Source organism: Colletotrichum fructicola (assembly GCF_000319635.2).
Source record: "Colletotrichum fructicola Nara gc5 chromosome Unknown KSG_Nara_v1_contig02, whole genome shotgun sequence".
Classification (NCBI taxonomy): Eukaryota; Fungi; Ascomycota; class Sordariomycetes; order Glomerellales; family Glomerellaceae; genus Colletotrichum; species Colletotrichum fructicola.
The window spans coordinates 5,153,408-5,171,064 of record NW_027094052.1 but is presented as its reverse complement, the minus strand read 5'-3'; the positions used below and the strand labels follow the sequence as shown (position 1 = coordinate 5,171,064).

Sequence of the window (17,657 nt, the reverse complement as noted above, 5' to 3'; positions counted from 1 at the left end):
ATCGTCCCTAAAGAGCATGCCCTCCAGTCCGTCCGCCCGTCCTCACATGCCACATTTCTTCTTACAAACACAGTAAAGTTACATCCCATACACTGCCATTTCTGTTTCCCATAATACACACAATCGTTCCCTTACTCACTCAAACAGCTCCCACCCGTGGATCTCGTCCAGCAGCGACACGAACGTACTCTTCTCGTCTTCCTCCTTCACCGCAGCGACGTCCTTGAGCAGCTCCTCGCTGAAGTTGCCGGTGCCGGCGCCCTTGATGATGCGCCATGCGCGGCGGAACTCGTCGCGGATGCCGACGATGCCGTTGTGCGTCACGGTGCGCGCGACGTTGTGGTCGAGCTCGAAGGGGTCTTCGATGGCGAAGAGGTAGCGGTGCCGCACCTCCTTCACCTCGCCGTTCTTGTGGGACGCGGCGGTGACGGCGGCGGCGGTCGTGGGCGTGGCGACGGCCGGCTTGCTCCCGGCGGTCGGGGATGGCGCATCTTGTGATGCGGTCGCGGCGGACGGGGTGGTCGGCGTGGGCGGGTCGATGGGTGATTTGAGAGCAAACTGCGCTGCTGCGGGAGGGGCCTCGGTGCTGGGTGAGTTGACTGCAGCGTTGGGGCGGTACTCGATGACGGTCTTGGCGCCGGTCCAGCCCTTTTCGGACTTGGAGAGCAGGCCGCCTGGAGTGCGGATGCTGAGGACGTCGCGACCCCAGTCGTAGCCGCGGCCGGGGTACGTGCTCATGGAGCCGTTCTGGGCGTAGTACTCGAAGAAGCCGCGGAGGAGGTGGCCTATGGACTCGCGGTTGCTGTTGATGAGGTTCATCTGCGCGAGGCGGCGGATCTCGGGCTCGTCGCGCCAGAAGCCGACGAAGCGGCCGCGGCACATGATACTGTCATCGAGGCCGGTGGGAGAGATGCCCTCGGGCGGCGGGGCTGGGCCGAGTGATTGGAGGTTGGGGCAGATGAAGGGCTGGACGACGTTGACGAGATAGTGCAGCATCATGAGGACGTAGCCATAGCTGCTAAGGGTGCCGCGGTAGGGTGTGTTGATGCCGCGGACCTTTGCCCAGTGCTTGATGAACAGGACGAGGGGCCGGACGCGAGGGTCGGTGTGGGAGTAGCACCGCAGCAACAGAGTGTTATGAAGGGCCAGGTGAGCGGAGAAGTTGATATCGCACTGAACGCCCACGCCGGATTTGGGAAACTCAAGCTTGTCGCGGTAAGGGTCGCGGGGCTGGTTGACGGACATCTTAGCCGGGTCCTTGATCTCGCGCATGCGTTTGATGGTTTCGATGTTTTGTTTCGTGACTGGGATGACGTAGTCATAATGAGGATCTTCCGCGTTGCTCTTACGCATGGGACCACGAAGGACAGAGATGTAATCTCTAATATCGCTTTCGAGAGTGGCATCGTACAAATTATGGTCCAGAGCCTTCTCGAGCTCTGACGCGAGTTGCAGACTCTTGTGGCGGCGGGCGACGGCGTGGATGCTGATATTCGCGGGGGAGGCTTCGATGAACTCTGCGACCTGCGTACGAATGCTGTTGATCCATATGCCGGACGCGAATTTCTCGATGATGAGATTTTGGGCAGCCACCAAGCTGGCGGCATCGCGGGGTCTGAGCTGCGACACAACTTTGGAGGCTCTGTTGTGATACGCGCCAGCGGCCTCGTGTTGGCTCTGCTCGAGGGTGAGCAGTTGTGCGGTTGGCAGCTTTCTGAGTTTTTCCAATTGGATTTGAAGATGCTTGGTGTAAGTCAGCGGCTCAATGCCAAAGTGTGTCTGATCTTGCAGGGACTTCCAAGCTGCGATGAGCGCGTTAGCAGAATCATCAGCATCCTCAGCACTACCAACGATAGTGTTCGCCTCGCAAAGCATGACGATTCTTTCGCCTTCCATTTGCGCGTAGACGCCGGCTAACGAACGGTAGTTGGGTACGTTGGCGAGTGGCTTGAAGGACAGCGAGTGATAAGCCGACAACCTGTTCTTCAGTTCCCTATTGTGAAGACCGGCGAAGAAGGCCTCGCACACTTTATTAAGGAGTACGTAGTCTTCTTCAGTCAGCTCGCGGCAGTTTGACACAGTAACGTCACGGCCTCCCAACTTTCTCAATGCCCGCTTCGCCACATTATAGTAAGCGGGTAGAGACATGTTGGCTGACTGGCGCATGCTCGGCTTCGACTCGGAGGCATCTCCCGCCGTGGGGGACGTTGCGTCTGTCTTATGATCAGCCGAGTCGTCTGGCTGATCGTTGGTAGCCTCCTTGGCATGGGTAGCTTCAGTGTCGACATGCTCATCTTCATCGGCTGCGTCTGCATGGTCGACGTCGACAATGCCCTTTTCCCATTTGTCTCGTTCTTCCAGCAGGTCCAGTCTCAGTCTCTCGGGGGGTTTCTCGCAAAGTTTGATAATCGGCACCCTGGTTCGAGTGAGAAGACGAGCGCCAAGGCCGAGTTCCAAGAAAGCCTTCTCAATGAGCCTGGGAATGGGTGAGCCTGCGGCATCGGGTTGTGGTTGGGAAAGCGGCGAGACGAGGCCAAGATCCATGTCGGATGCTTTGGTAGCGAAACCTGAGGAAAGACTGCCGAAGCATTTCAACTCCACGGACTGAGGAGGGAAGTTCTCAATGTTATTCTGTTGCTGCTCATACTCGGCTATGGCAACCCGACAGACTTGCTCAATTTTGAGTCGAAAGTTTTCCTTCTCGAGGATCTCGCCGCGTTCAATCTCCGCGCCAGCGACAAGAGTGCTGCAGAGGCCCTCCAGGTAGGCGGCCTGATTCTCCAGCTCCTCGGGACGGAACTGGTGCTGGGAGCCACGGGGACTGTAGAGCTGACCGTGAGGATTGCGCGGATATCTGGGCGATCCATTGTCCTGACGCGCGAAGTGAGGCTGATCACCATGGTAGCGAGAGGTGTCTAGATTTCCGGGGTGTCGAGGTCCATCACGCCTTGGCGTGTGCGGCTGCATTCCAGCATACTGACCCTGCGGCTGTCCCTGGCCATGGTAAGGGGCCGCCGCGTGGTGAGATCTGCCGCCATTCTGGTGAAAGCCGGGAGGATGAGACGAGTGACCCGGAGATCCGGAAAAAGGTCTTCCGTAATGGGTAGGCGGCGAAGGTCGAGGGTCAATGGGAATTGACAGCTGGGCGTTCATCTGGCGTCTTTGGGCTTGATTGGGGCGCTTTCTAGAAATCTTGGGCGAGCCTGGGAGCTTCCCATCAACGGGGGCCGAGGCAGAGTTGTCATTGTTGGCGGGTTGCGGAGAAGCAGCACCGACAGGGAGAGGTGCGGCCGTTCGCGGGGTGTCAGAGAACTGCGGCGGGTCGTTTGTAGGGGGAGCGTTGGTGAGAATCAAATTTCTCAGGCGATTCTCGAGGGCACTGGGGCCGGCAGGCTGCCCGTTACTACTCTGCATGATGGCGATGTCTGCTTGCGGTCGTACTCATGCGATGTAGTTGGCCAGAGCTTGGCGATGGTGATGTTGCTGTGGGGTTGAGTGAGCTTGAGGTTTCTGCTACGGGCCCGCAGCACTGCATTCTCACCTGGTCAGGAACGTCTGGGGAACATGGCCGGTGGCTGAGAGTTGAGGTATGAGGTGGTTGTTGTTCTATTGATCGACTTGACCAAGAGGAAGGCTGATTTGCAGGGTAGAAAACAGTTTCCGATTGCTGATCACCTCATTCAAGCGTGCAGTGTAAATCTGGAGTGAGGTGAAAGCTGGACGTGGGGAAGGTACATCCCTTGGTGAGGGGCTACAGTGTAGAACAAATGGATACTGTGTAAGTTTGGCGTGCTCGGGCGTCTTTGGACTGTGCGAAGCTTGGTCGGCGTCGACTGGCCTTGATGGGACGGCAGGAACGAGGTCAAAGTAAAGTCCCTGGATTGATTAGAGTTGGTGGTATAAGCTTTCCGACTCAATTGGAAGCGTGTTGAAAAGGTAAGTGATGTCGAGGTGTCAAGTGATCAACTGTCACACGCGCGATACGAACACGTCGTGTAGATGAAGCACAGGCGCAAATATAATTGATTCATAGAATGACATTGCTATGATAATTGTAGCCTTTAGTAATCTCTTACATCAATACATCTTGCCCCTGGAATAAATGCTGTCAGTCGTCCTTTGATTCTGTCTCATCCGACTGCAATACCTCGCCGTTGCTCCAGCCGTTGTAGCTGGGGTTGTAATTTTGGTCCAGCGCCAAGTTTGAGCTTATAACTTGAACGATGAAAACGAGTTCAATCAGTCTCAAAAGCGGACATTTACGTAGCTTGACGCAGTCATGGACGCCTCTCAAGCTGCTTCTCTACTATTTATCCCTACCTGAGTTGATGAGTTACACACAATCGCAACGTGCAGCATGGTCGCAAGTTCATCCCTATGACGTTCTTCCCCAGCAAGGCTAGCCCCTTCCATATGCGGCTCCTGCTGCTGAGGTGGATTGCCAGGCACTGTGAGCCACCCGCGCTAAAAACCTAGGTACAGTTCCCTGCAAAAAGCTGAGACGTGCAAGTACTCCGCACCAAAAAGAAGCAGGCGGATACAATGCAAGTCGTCCTAATAGCAGCCGACCCACTAGTACCAGCTTTTCTGTAAGCTCCCCCGAGCTGGGCTGGCTGGCTAGGTGCGCTCAACTTCCAAGGCGCGCCTTCCAATAACCTTCTTCCCGCTACCACGCCGTCCTCGTCGCCGCTTCTCCTCTTTGTCATCATCTCCCTCTTCGCGACTACCAATCCACATCGCATCGGCAGCAAATACTTGGAAAGTTCTATTGGGCGAGTTTAAAGCATTCTTCAGAGACATCACTTTTCAACTGCATAGCCTTGCTACTTGTCCTCGGCGTGCTTCAACTACTTTGCGCCCGCAGCGCCGTCTCTTCCGTTCACGTCACGACTCGTCTGGCCTCCACGGTGCCGACTGCCTCACCGAAATCGAAATTTCGACGCCTTCGCAACGAGACTCCCGTGGCTCCATCAAACAACGGTCGGCTGGTAGTGTGCCAGCAGCAAGTTACGCCCTCGAGATGAGCGCGCCACCGCCCGGCATGCCGAACGGCCAAAACCCCAACGGCCCGCCTCGCCCTCCTCCGATCAAGCGACGACCTCGCGGAGACCCTCTAGTCGCCCGAAAACGCCCTGGCCAACCCCGACCCGCGGCTTCGCGTCCTGCGCCGAACACCCTGCAGAGTGCAGCAGGCGCTCGACCTTCTCCGGGCGCGTCAGGCCATCTCGGTCATCAGCGTCCCGAGACCGAAGATGAAATCAAAACTAGAAGAGCGGCAAACGGTGGCTGGCTCGATCCTCCTCCGGCCAACGTGAGAGAGTACAAGATCGTAACCACAAAGAAGGCATTGAAGGACGGCATTCGACATCACATAATGAAGCTCTCATCTTCCAAGGCGGACCTCGAGCAGAAAGGAATCGACCCCACGAACCAAGATGAGTTCACCAGACCTGTGACGCTCCAGCGACGCGATCCTCGTCAACCGCCGCCTGGCCGCGAGGTCAAGCAGGAGGCACCCGAGCCACCGCCGGTCGACGAGAAGGAGGCCGAGAGATTGGCACAGCTGAAGGCTGAGCGCGAGGCTGTTCGCGCCGTTGAATTGGCAAAGAGTGCGCCGAGTCTCAAGGACCCCAGTCTCGACAAGAAACCCGCGCCAAAGAAAAAGAAGGAGGAGGATGTGCAATTCCACCGACAACCCAGAACCGAGAAGGAGAAGAAGCAACAGGAATTGCGATATGAGGAGGCACTCCCTTGGCATCTTGAAGACGCTGATGGCAAGAATGTCTGGGTTGGATCCTACGTCGCTCCGTTGTCAGAGACCACCGTCGCCTTTGTTGCTACCAGAGACGGGAAGTTTGCGGCTGTTCCCCTGGAAAAGTGGTATAAATTCACGGCGAAGCCGCACTTCAACACGATGAGACTGGAAGAAGCCGAGGCCTTGATGAGCAAGAAAACGGATGTCGGCCGCTGGTACATGCGCGATAAGCAAAAGAAGAGCGAGCAAGAGGAGTGGGAGGCAACTAGACATGCACTTTACGGCCCGGCAAGAATCAAGACGGAGAGCAGCACTTTCCGTGCCGCTTCTCGCGAGGAGAAGATGGATCACGATCAGATCGACATGGAAGGAGATGAGTTCCAGGACGACGACGAAGCCCCGGGATTGGAAGTCGACAATGACGAGGACTTCAAGGAGGCGACTGAACGTATTCGCCGTGACCAGATGGGTGCCAATCTCTTTGGCGACGCTGATGAAAACAGAGTTCAGAAGGAGCTCGACGATGAAAGAAAGGCTGAGGAGGAGCGTCGCAAAGAGGGCAAGCGGACTACCAAGGCGCTCATCAAGAGAGAGAAGGAAACCATCTATCAATCCGACTCAAGTGGCTATGATCCTTTCGAGTCTTCCTCGGTACGTTCAACCCGACACGCATTTTCAGCTTTTGGCTAACTGTGGACCCAGAGCGATGAAGACTCCGACGAGGAGAAGAGAGATGATGAGAATAAGGACAAGGACAAGGAGAAGGAAGACGAGCAGAAGGGAGACTCAAAGGACAAGAACGCCTCGGGTGTGTCTTCCAAGGGCAACACGACCCCGTCTGGCCGACCGAAACATACAGACGCTCTGAAAAAGGGCAAATCTTTGAAGCGTCCCGGCTCCCCCAACTTGTCGGAATCTAGTGGAAACGAGTCCTCTCGCAAGAAGATCAAGAAACAGACTGCTTCTGTTCACCAAAGCCGTTCGTCGACTCCCTTGTCGCAAGGCCCGGCGGGCAAGAGCAACCTGGGCAAGGGTGTGATGAGTGATGGCGAAGCAACGGCAGGAGAGATGTCTGATGGCCAGCTGCGGCAGAAGAAGAAGATCAAGCTCGTTGGAAGTGGCGCAAGAGGAACCCCTGTGGGATCGAGGGCCGGTAGTCCCGCTCCCGCTGCACCTGGTAAGTCTTCTTTCAGACATCCAATCATTCAACTCTCAAGACATGCTGACCCCTTGCGGCAGGCTCCAAGCCTGGTTCACCTATTCCAGAAGGCTCTCCACGCGCTGGATCTCCCGGCCCTGTCGAACCCTGGGAGATTATCAATGCTCTGCCGGAGCTTCCAAATGGTATTACCATTGGAAATCTTATGAGAAAGTTCGCTGGTCGCATTGGAGACGGTCCGGGGCAGATGGACCGCAAGGACTGGATCAAGCTCGTCAGAGAGAATTGCCTGTACGGGCCTGATAAGGTACTCCGTCGCAAGTCATAGGTAGTACGCCGTGTCCGAGCCGCCGGCACGCAGGAACAGGTTACCTTTTCCTGAATCCATCGGCTAGATAGACTTAGAGCTTAGAGCTACCGTATCATGATACATTGGCGAGGAACAGGCTTGCTTCTTTCAGTCTGCCTATTTCGTCTATTAGCTCTCATGTTTGTCCCCTACGAAATCTACAGCTTTTGCCACCGATCTTAGCTTCGAGTGATTGCCAGGCTACACACGGCCACTGTGACTATGACAGTCTAAACTTCCACTTTCAGCCAAGGAGGTAGGGATGCTAATTTGGGTTGCGAGTCACAAGCCGGGGGTGTATGTCGGAATTCAAGATCAAATGTGAAGGAGGCTGGCCATGCCATGATCATTAAATGAGTTCCATCAAACTCCTCGCCAAACACGGCGTTCTAACACCGTAACATGTGCGATTTTACTCGTCCATTTGCCACTCATAAGTGAGCCCCTTGTTCCGCTCTTTTCGGTTCAATGCCCTGAACCTCTCTCCCTCGAACCCGTTACTCCTGTCCACGCCATCCCACCTGTAACCCGGTCGAATGCCATACCGATTTGGCGGTGCAGCGCCTGTGTGTATCGGCCTCTTCTTGCCCTTCTTCCCCTTGGCCCCCGGCCCCGTCTTCTCGACCATGAACTGCGCCATTGGATCGTTCCACCTCTCCTTCTCCTTAAGCTCTCTGTTCATCTCCTCGTCGTCCGCCGTCCGGGCAAAGTTCATGAGCTTCGCGTCCTCGAGCGCCTCCCTCCGTTTCCGGGCCTCCTCGAGCTGCACCTCGCCCTTAGGCGCCAACTTCGCCAGCCTCTCCTTCTCCTCCGCCTCGGCCGCTAGCTTCCGCGCCTCGGCGCGCTTCATGGACACGTCCACCCTGCGGCCCGTGGCGTCGCGGTATACCGTCTCCTGCTCCTTGCCCGACTTCCTCAGCTTCGCGAACTCGGCCTCCTCGGCCTGCTGCCGCCTCTTCAGCTGTGCCGAAACCGCCGCGGCGCTCTGCAGGCCCGCGTGCGTGCCGTCGCTCATCTTGACGACCCCGGCATCGTTGCCGCCGCCTTCTACCACCGGCATCTCGTCGTCGGCCTGCGCGGCGGCGGCGTTCTCTGCGGCCGCCGAGGCGAGGATCGCGTCTGCGGCGGCGGCGCTCTCGTCGTCATCTGTTTGTTTCGAGGGCCCGCTGCCGGCGACGGATTTCCAGTTTGATTTCTTCGTGCGGCGGAACTCTGCTGACTTGGCCCCGGACACGAGCATCGGGCCGCTCTCGTCGTCATCGTTGTCTTGTGCGGACTTGCCCCAATTGTCGTCGTCGTCTGCGATGATGAGGCCTTGATTCTCGGTCGCGGCCTTGCGCTTGCGCTTCTTGGAGGGCTTAGGATCTGCTACCAGGTAGCGCGTGGCTAGGTATGAGGAGAGGTCGGACGGCATGTTTGGAGGTTGTGACTTCTAGAAAAGGCAAGATGCGGATGGGGGTGGGTATCGTTTTGGAAGCTGGGTGGAAGTGATCTAGAAGAAAGTCGCGAGCTTGGATGCGTCGCTGCTAATGCAGCTGCAACCTGCACTGTACAACCGGTTCGCGACGCACGGGCGCCAGAACCAAGAAAAGGCAGGGGCCGCGGAAGGGACAAGGGTCCCCCACTCTCCTCCGCGGTTAGACGTGCATGTGACGGGGCGCTAGTCACTTATCGGAGGATCAACTGTCTCCCGCCCCGAGCCTGAACGACGGCTTTCTGGAGGTAATTTGGATTGCTGGCAGCTTGCTGTACCTTTCGTGGCTTCGTGATGGAACAGTCTTTGTATGTTTATACGATCACATTGTGGAAGCGATCCGGATGGTGCTGACTGACTTTCAAGTTTCCGGACTGATCCAACCACGCATTTTCTTCTGCGATCCACCCTCGAGAGAGCCTCCCCCCCTTATGATTACGTCGCCCGAAGCCACTCGAACGGATTACGAGGTCTAATCTAGAGCCGCAACCGCTGCGTCTTCCCAACCCCCACGATATCGACAAGAACCGCAAATCCGCAGAAGTTGCGAGAAATCCGAGCCGGAAAAGGGTATCAGTCGTTCCCGCGGCTGATATACCTCGGACCACCACCACTTCCCCCATGCAGTCCCCGGACAACGATGCGTCACCAACCGATGCGATCCAGGCGCTGCCGATGGCCGCCTCCACCGTGAGGCTGCCCAAGAGGCAGTCCGTGCCGGAGGGCCACCCGCTGTCCCAGTCCGAAGTCAGCCTGCCGCACCGCCGATCGCACCCCTCGGCCGCGCCCCTCTTCGCCTCGACCCTGACCCCGCCGGGCTCACGGTCCGGATCGCCCATGGGACGCGGCTCGCCAGCCCGCAGCACCATGTCCGGCTCCGTCTTCGGCGGCCCGGCGGGCAGATCTCTGATAGACATCTCGTCCGACAGCCCCGGCGATCCGCGCAACCTGCTCGTCAAGGCGTACGTTCCTCACGTTGCGATCTACACCTCCAAGGACACCGACGACCTGGCGAAGGAGAAGGGGTTCAAGAACGGCTTGTGGGAGCTGCTGAGGCCGTTTGGCGAGCAGGTGCAGGGCAAGGTCACTATTAGAGACAGCAACGGCGCCAGCAGGACATGGGAGGACTATTCCATCCGGTTCGTCAAGTTTGGAGAGAACATCGACTCGCCGGAGAGCGCGAGAGGCGGCGCGCAGGCCAACGGGCAACCGGGGTCTTCGCTCAAGTCGAGGAACACCCTTGAAGATGTCGAGGCCGTCGTCGATCGTCATTTGTCCTACGCGGAGGATTCCTTCTTGCATACTCCGCACCACGGCGCCTTCACGAGGCAAGGGTTGGACGTGGAGGCTACCTCGCCATACTACTCGCTATACCTGAGGAGGCTCCTCTCAGGCATCCAGGTGTCACCTCATGAGACCTTTGCGCATCCGGTCGCGTGCGTCATTGCTATCAGCTCGAGAAGCCCCTCGCCGATCGAGGACCTGCGGAAATTGTACAACGACACGAGCTCCGGCGAAAACAAGCTGCCGGTCTGGGTGGATGGGGATTATCTGAGATATTACGTTCTGGTCCACGACGAAGAGCGCGACGACATAACACGGTCATTGGCTCTGTTCGACCAGATGAAGCGCCACCTGGGCCTGCACTGCCACTTGCTACGGCTACGAAGCACACAAAGCGCCGAGACCGACGACGACAGCATACCGCTTCCCCGCAGCGACTGGATGTCTGCGGCCGAAGAGCTGGTTGATATCCGACACAGCGAGGACCAGGAAGACTTTGAGGACCCGACGAGGTACATTTTTGAGTCTGACGCGACGGCGATCCGCACGTTTGTGAGGGAAATGGTGACACAGTCTATTGTGCCAACGATGGAGCGGCATGTGTCTCTATGGAACGATCAGGTCGCATCTCGAAGGAGAGGTATCACCGGCAGGTTCATGAGCATATCAAGAAAATGGGGCGGCTTCGGCAGCAGCTCGAGGTCATCAGTTGTAGGCAGTGGATCATCCAGCAGCTATGACCCGGCGGGATTCTATCGGCCAGATGCCTCAGAAGCCATCATGCGAAAGCTTGCCGATTTCGCGTTCATGCTGAGAGACTACAAGCTTGCGCACTCAACATACGACCTCTTGAGATCCGATTTCAGCGACGCCAAGGCGTGGCGGTATCACGCCGCAACCAACGAGATGGCCGCCGTCAGTCTCCTGATCATGCCGCAGAACCTTTCCTCAAAGTCTCGCGCCGAAACGATTGACCAAATGCTCGAAGCGGCCTTCTACTCCTACCAAACACGATGCAGCGCCCCATTCGGAGCCTTGCGCTCGCTCACCTTGGGCATCGAGCTCCTCCGTCTGAGGGGCGGAAGCAGCGTTGATGATGCGGTCAGATGGGGCATCCGACTCCTCGACTCGAAGATCCTAGGCAAGATCGGCGACGCCCTCATGAAGGAGCGTCTTGCCGTGTGCTACTCGGCCAAACCCGGCGTCGGGTCCGGTTCCTGGGGCCACCGCAAGCGCAAGTCGGCAATGTGGTGTATCCTGGCCGGCGAGTCCTGGCTCCTTCAGCAAAAGTACATCCAGTCGCAGCGCTGTCTCAACGAGGCAGGGCGGATATGGTCCGACCTCCCGCATGAGAATGGCATCTCCAAGTTTGACGTCGCCAACGACTTCGTGGCGGGTCTGCAGCACCAGCTCGACGAAAAGCTCGAGGCCGAGGATGCAGGCGACGAATCGGCGTCTCAGGAAGCCGAGGACGTCGTCGTGGACGAAGAGAGCGAGGCTCTGGATCTGCGGTCGAGGAGGGCGAGCATGATGGGCCGCGCGGGGCCGCAGGCTGCTAATCTCGAGACGGCGCCGTTACATAAAGTGAACTCGGCCGAGGACGAGGGGGCTGACGACTCTGTACAAAATGATTTCGGATAAAGACATGATCTGGTATGAGGATGGCGCTGGGTGATTGGGGTTGTAGATGCGTTCTTATGAAGCGGGCTAATAGCATTTACACCGTTTTTACGAATGAGCTTGTACCCTTTCATTCCGTGACTTGTCATTTATGTATTCCGGCTTGTCGTTCCGCGTACAATGAGTGGCTACTGAATGTGACGAGGGCCTCTCATTCAAGCTTAGATATCTGGCATTCATGAGGTGACGCTCGAGGCATTTCGAGGCCCGTCATCTTTGTACGTACCCGCAGCTGCCAGGGTCCCCAGGATTTTCCCTGTGATCTCACAGGCAACCGATAGGGGGAAGCACCGCTAAAAGTACGCCGATAAGGCGCCACCCCACCACGGGCCAACATGGAAGCTCCCCCGTCCTTCCGTCTTTCATGAAAGATCACAGGAACTTCAGACCGTCCAACTTTGCTTCAAAAGAAGATCCTTCCTTACCAGGCTCTCGTCAGAATCTGAGAGAATCACCGCGCCGCCTGCTACAATCCGCCGCGAGGATCCTACGGGGAAAAAAAACAGCCTACAGTCCTGCAGCCGACCTCGACGTCACCTGGTCACGATGGGCGACCTAGCAGATTTCCTCACGGAACACGACCAGAACTTCCGCAAGTTCGTCCAACCTACTCCCCCACGTCGATAATAGCCTCGAATTTCTAACCAAACTGGCAGAGCACGTCTCCCCGCCCTGTACTCCGACTTCCGCCCCCAGCGAACCCTGAACCCCGATGGCTTCCAGGCAAACATGAGCGCCTGGCGCCAGGCCCTCGCCCGCGCGGCCTGGGAAGGCAGGATACCCTCGCAGCTCTCGGCGCCGAACCTACTCGTCGTCGACATCGACGACAATCTCCTCCGTGCCCTTGAGAGCAAACAGTTCGGCCGGCCCCTCGCCCTGGGCACGGTCGTACGCGAGGCCGTCGCCGACAAGGACCTCTACCCTGTCAAAGAGTTTCTCGGCGCAAAGGACAGCATATACGCCAAGACGTGGTCACAGGTGCCGTGGAGTGTGGTGTCGTGGGCAGCGGGGCAGCTCGGGTTCGGCGGCGGGTCGACGTCGGGCGAGGACAAGCTGCCTAAGGGGCAGTTCGTTGTGCTCAAGAACGTCGAGACCACGGCCAAGAAGCTCGCGGAGAAGGTCAGCCCCGCGGACACGAGGTTCGACCGCACGTACACGAAGACGCACTTCCAGAAGACGTTTGCGGATGCGCTTGTCGAGCAGAGGAGGCTATCCGAAAAGGACGTCGACATCCTCCTCGTGTTCCTGTCTCGCGACAAGGGGCTGGTGGTGTACGACGGCAAGGTGGTCAAGATCAAGGGGTCAGGGGCGGACGAGGACGAGGCTTCGATAACGGAGGAGGACGCCGCCGTGTCATCCCTGAAGGAGCTCATCGAGGACCTGCAGAAGCAGACGGCGCTGCTGTCCACGCGCATCGACGAGCTCACCGTCACCGCGAAAGAGGCCGTCGCGAAGAAGAACAAGGTGGCGGCGATGGCGGCGCTCAAGTCGAAAAAGGTGGCCGAGAACTCGCTGCAGACGCGCTTCGCGACGCTGGGGCAGCTCGAGGACGTGGCGGCGAGGATCCAGACGGCGCGCGACCAGGTGCAGCTCGTCAAGGTGATGGAGGCGAGCGCGGGGGCGCTCAAGGGGCTCAACGAGAAGGTCGGCGGGGCGGACAGGGTCGGGGACGTGGTCGCCTCGCTGCGGGAGCAGATGGGCGAGGTGGACGAGGTGGGCGACATCATTGCGGATGCGAACGCGGCGCCGGCAGACGAGGTGGAGGTCGACGACGAGCTGGCGGAGATGGAGCGCGAGGAGAGGGAGAAGGAGGAGGCGAAGGAGAGGGCAAAGAAAGAAGCCGAGGAGGCCAAGGAGAAGGCGAGGAGAGAGGCGGAGGAGGCCAAGGAGGCGGAGGAAATGGAGAAGAGACTCGAGGCAGAGATGCAAGGGCTGAAGGCGCCGGCGACGGAACCTTCGGAGGAGAAGACGCCTTCGAGGGAGACGGCAGAGGGCCTGGAGAAGTTGGAGTTGGAGGAACGGCCGCAGCCACAGGCGGCATAGAGACCATGACTTCTGTATCATGTACGGTGTTTTACGATAGATGGTGGCGTTTGGGGATTCTGTACATTTATGTTGGAGGGTATCATAATGAAGCGACATCGCATATGCTATTATTTACAACAGAACGTTCACCGTGCTTCTTGGCTATTTGTTGCGCCAATGTCCACCGCGGGGATCTGCTCTGAAAAGCCGTCCTGCAAGTAATATGCCGAAGAGGGTGGTTTTGGAATCGCAGCCTCGTGAGCGGGAGTGGCCACGGGGTCTACAGATGGCTCCGTCAGGTCAACCATCGTGACCTCCGCTCCTGCGGTCTCAACCATCCCCAAACTCTTCACCCTTTCTGTGTTCTCCACGACACCTGGCGTAGCAGCATCCGACTCTTTCTGTGCCGTGGCATCTTCAGCAGCCGCCTCCTCCGTCTTCTGCTTCGCCTGCGCCCTGCTCTTCCTTGCATTCGCAATCAAGTCCTTGAACGAGTCGTCGTGCTTCACGGCCCACGCCGCGCCATCGAAGTCCTTATCCTTGACTGCAGCCCCCGGACGGGCCGCGAACATGGGCGCCTTCGCACCCTGCGTGCGCTCCCACACATCAAGATCATGCAGCAGCTCCGCGCGGCGTTTCGGGCGCGCTGAGTCGCAGTTTGCGTTCCACAGCGTCACCCACTCCTTGTGGCGCTTCTCGAGCTGCTGCCGCGTGCCGTTCGTGGAGAGGCCGAGGTCGGACATTCTCTTGCGGAGGGCAACGTCTTTGAGCATGGAGTAGGCTATGGCGGGGAGGCGCTCGGGAGCCGGAGTCTGGCGTTGGCGAGCGGCGCCGCGGGCGGGCGTGTTCGGGGTCGGGGTACGGCTCGCGCTGGGACGGGAGGGCTGCGGCTGGGGGCCGGGACATTTGTCGAGGTGGCTAAAGACTTGGAATTGCTTCATGCGGGTTTGGCAGATCGGGCAGGGAACGAGGCCATCTTCTGGTGCTGGAAAGTTGTCAGTGAGGGGCGTAGGCAAGTAAAGATGGGGGTTGCTTACTGAATGTTGCGTCGTCTGCTTCGTCGTCCTCTCCCTCTTCTCTGGGCTCTGGACTGTGTTCCTCCTCCAGTTCTACCACCGTGGATGACTGGCCCGCCCTTGTCCTGCTGAGTCGCGCTGAGCTCCTAAGTCTCTTCGCCTCGGGCTGGTGTTCCGGCGCGGAGTCTTCTTCCACAAGCTTCCTCTTCGGCGACGAGCCTCTGGCGGAGGCCTGGCCGGCGGTCCTGGCGAACTCCAACGTCGATTTCCTCGCCTTCGTGAACGACTCGACAATCTCCTCCATGGCCCAATTACTCCTTAACTTCAGCTCCTGGTCAGAGGCGCGGCAGAGCGGGCATTTGCCTTCGTTGGAGAGGGCGCGGCGGATGCACAGCGAGCAGAAGGTGTGGCAGCAGGACGTGAGCATGGGGGTCTTGAAGAAGTCCTTGCATACTTGGCATCGCAGCGCGGCTTCGACGGCCGAGAGCCCTGACAAAGGCGTCGAGAGCCAGTCTGTGGAGTCGGGGACGTCGTCGAAGTTGTCCGCCATGCTGGGCGAGCGATGTCGTTGATCGAGAGGATTCTGGATGGAACTTCGTAGCAAAGGAGTATGCAGCACTTCTGGCCTGAGGAAGGCACCGGTAAGGCAGGCTATGAACGGTTTAAGGACGATCGCGGCCTATGCGAAGTAGGTGTGCCGCAAGTTTTCAGAAAGAACGTCAAAGTCGCGTCGAGGAGAGTGGCGGCGCGCTGGGCCTAGGCCAGGGACCGGGCTACAGGTGTTTAAGTGGATCACGTCACCAATTGCGCCTGCCTGAGTGGTTCTGCGTAGGTACGTACCCAGAAATCAATTTACGCGTCTTGATCGCGTCCTACCAACCCTCATCCTCCCTCCTACATGAGAGCATCGTGAAAGCGAGAGGGCGAGGTTTGACTCCAAGGGCATTTTCACTCCTCCGCACTGCGTCTTGCTATTCTACGCCAACGGCATCCTCACTACAGAATTCCGAACATGGACGAGTACAAGAAGTACCTGGCGGACCAGGTCCTCAGCGAGGAGAAAATTGTAAGACGGCGCTTCATCTCATTTGCTAAAGCTCGGTACTGACAATGGTCTAGGTCACATACAGAAGTCTTAGCAGGGCACTCAAGACTCATGTCAATACTGCAAAGGCGTGAGTTCTTTCACATCTACTGCACGCTATACTTGCTCATGTTCTCCAGTATGCTGTATGAGTTTCACCGATCTCAGAATGCCATGCGCCCTGGCACCATCCATGCGACCTACCTGATCTACGGCATTCGCAAAGTGGAGAACGTCCAAGAGGACGGCGATGTCGAGATGACCAGCTCTCCTCCCGATGTCGAGCCTTTGTCCGAAGATGTCGTCACTTACTCCTTGTCCCTGGTTCCTGGCGATCGTCTGAAGGGTAAGAATGATTTTTGATAGCCTAGTTGGGCAATGTGCTAAAGCAAGCTTACAGAGGTCCTGGCTACGTACGAAGATGTTTCTTCGTTCCATGTCTACAGTCTGGCCCGTCATCCCATCAGAGTAGGTGCAGTAGCCCCCTGGCATACCCAGGCACTAACGAGACCAAGGAACCCCAGATGCTAGCAGACGTTGCCCAGCAGGTTCGCGAGCAATCTGGTGATGACAGCATATCAATGCTGGAGACGTACGGCTCTATCACAAATCCTAATGTACGAAAGCGCGATCGCAAAGGCAAGCCAGTTCCTACGCCCGCACCTGTTGCTTCCGCGGCCAAGCCCGTCAAGAAGGAACCGTCCCCACCCACGACAAAGCCCACTGCCGACAAGAAGGCAGAGGAGCCGGTCAAGAAAGAGGCGAAGCCTGCTGCCAAGGAGTCTCCATTCTCAATGGCTGCCGGCAAGAAGGGTGCAGCACCTCCCCCACTGAAGAAGAGCAGCTCTTCAGGTATCATGGGGTCGTTTGCGAAGGCCGCAGCAAAGGCTGCGAGCAAACCCAAGGAAGCACCGAAGAAGGCACCGCCAGTCAACGACTCTCCTGCTCTATCCGACGACGGCGAAGACGATGACGAGGATATACCGGCTGCCAAACCCTCCTCCGATGGAAGGAAGTCCAGAAAGGAGCGCGAGGCCGACTTGAAGCGCATGATGGAGGAGGAAAGTGAAGAAGAAGAAGAGCCTGAGGAGAAGGAGGAAGAGCCCGAAGATGAGCCGATGGAGGAACCTGAGCCTGAACCTGAAGCGAAGAAGGAACCAGAGCAGTCCGAGGTCGTTGCTAGCAGCGGCGACGGCAGACGGCGCGGCAAGAGGAAGGTGATGAAAAAGAAGCAGATCATGGACGATGAAGGATATCTGGGTAGGTTCTGTCTTGAAGTATTGGCATCATTGATACTGACGTTAGGATACCAGTTACCATGGAAGAGGCCGTCTGGGAGGAGTTCTCAGAAGACGAAGCACCGAAATCAACTCCCGCTCCAGCTGCTAAGCCCAAACCTTCGACAGCCCCAAGCTCCGGCAGCCAGGCTTCGAAACCCAAGAAGGCTGCGCCAAAGGGACAGGGCAACATCATGTCGTTCTTCTCTAAGAAGTGATTGAAGTTCCGGTGAAAATGGCTAGAATGGGGGGCTTGCATGTCACTCGGAGATGGACATCAAACCACAAAGTAATATTACCTTATTGAAGGAATCCTGAAGACGATGTCAGAGTTAGCTGATGATATGACATCAAAAATTGAGCAAGTCGCATGTCTCAATTGGACCTTTCAAAATTATAGCGCGGGAAAACTGGCTGATGAGTTGATCCCGGAAGAGAAACAAACAAATGTTTTATCAGCACCGGCCGCAACATCAAACACGGCAGATCGGACGTGAAGGCGGCACGGCGGCCCCGCGCGCACCCCGCAGTGGATCCAGGTCGTTAATGCCGGA

The 17,657-nt window shown here is 57.6% G+C and overlaps 7 protein-coding genes across 7 annotated transcripts; 4 read left to right on the top strand and 3 right to left on the bottom strand.

Moving 5' to 3' along the window:
• Positions 1-135: 135 nt before the first annotated feature.
• On the bottom strand, positions 136-4,359 carry cid1 (Terminal uridylyltransferase cid1; the record flags this gene model as incomplete). Its single annotated transcript, XM_066151243.1, has 4 exons — positions 136-3,403; positions 3,442-3,483; positions 3,542-3,575; positions 4,338-4,359. 4 exons carry the CDS (start codon positions 4,357-4,359, stop codon positions 136-138), a joined length of 3,366 nt encoding a protein of 1,121 aa, XP_066009319.1.
• Positions 4,360-5,020: 661 nt separating this feature from the next.
• Positions 5,021-7,242, top strand: tfg1 (Transcription initiation factor IIF subunit alpha; the record flags this gene model as incomplete). The annotated part of the gene is made up of 3 exons (XM_032032967.1): positions 5,021-6,406; positions 6,458-6,932; positions 6,995-7,242. The coding sequence occupies 3 exons, from the start codon at positions 5,021-5,023 to the stop codon at positions 7,240-7,242; spliced, it is 2,109 nt and encodes a 702-aa protein (XP_031887466.1).
• Positions 7,243-7,675: 433 nt separating this feature from the next.
• On the bottom strand, positions 7,676-8,677 carry CWC26 (Pre-mRNA-splicing factor CWC26; the record flags this gene model as incomplete). Its single annotated transcript, XM_032032968.1, has 1 exon — positions 7,676-8,677. The coding sequence occupies one exon, from the start codon at positions 8,675-8,677 to the stop codon at positions 7,676-7,678; it is 1,002 nt and encodes a 333-aa protein (XP_031887465.1).
• A 681-nt stretch (positions 8,678-9,358) lies between these two features.
• CGGC5_v004197 (Transport protein particle subunit) lies at positions 9,359-11,662 on the top strand (the record flags this gene model as incomplete). The annotated part of the gene is made up of 1 exon (XM_032032969.1): positions 9,359-11,662. The coding sequence occupies one exon, from the start codon at positions 9,359-9,361 to the stop codon at positions 11,660-11,662; it is 2,304 nt and encodes a 767-aa protein (XP_031887464.1).
• A 585-nt stretch (positions 11,663-12,247) lies between these two features.
• CGGC5_v004196 (Uncharacterized protein) lies at positions 12,248-13,744 on the top strand (the record flags this gene model as incomplete). The annotated part of the gene is made up of 2 exons (XM_032032970.1): positions 12,248-12,297; positions 12,358-13,744. The coding sequence occupies 2 exons, from the start codon at positions 12,248-12,250 to the stop codon at positions 13,742-13,744; spliced, it is 1,437 nt and encodes a 478-aa protein (XP_031887469.1).
• Positions 13,745-13,872: 128 nt separating this feature from the next.
• Positions 13,873-15,292, bottom strand: rad18 (Postreplication repair E3 ubiquitin-protein ligase rad18; the record flags this gene model as incomplete). Its single annotated transcript, XM_032032971.1, has 2 exons — positions 13,873-14,711; positions 14,764-15,292. 2 exons carry the CDS (start codon positions 15,290-15,292, stop codon positions 13,873-13,875), a joined length of 1,368 nt encoding a protein of 455 aa, XP_031887468.1.
• A 462-nt stretch (positions 15,293-15,754) lies between these two features.
• Pold3 (DNA polymerase delta subunit 3) lies at positions 15,755-17,321 on the top strand (the record flags this gene model as incomplete). Its single annotated transcript, XM_032032973.1, has 6 exons — positions 15,755-15,808; positions 15,862-15,917; positions 15,967-16,172; positions 16,227-16,294; positions 16,342-17,086; positions 17,140-17,321. 6 exons carry the CDS (start codon positions 15,755-15,757, stop codon positions 17,319-17,321), a joined length of 1,311 nt encoding a protein of 436 aa, XP_031887717.1.
• Between the last annotated feature and the right edge of the window lie 336 nt (positions 17,322-17,657).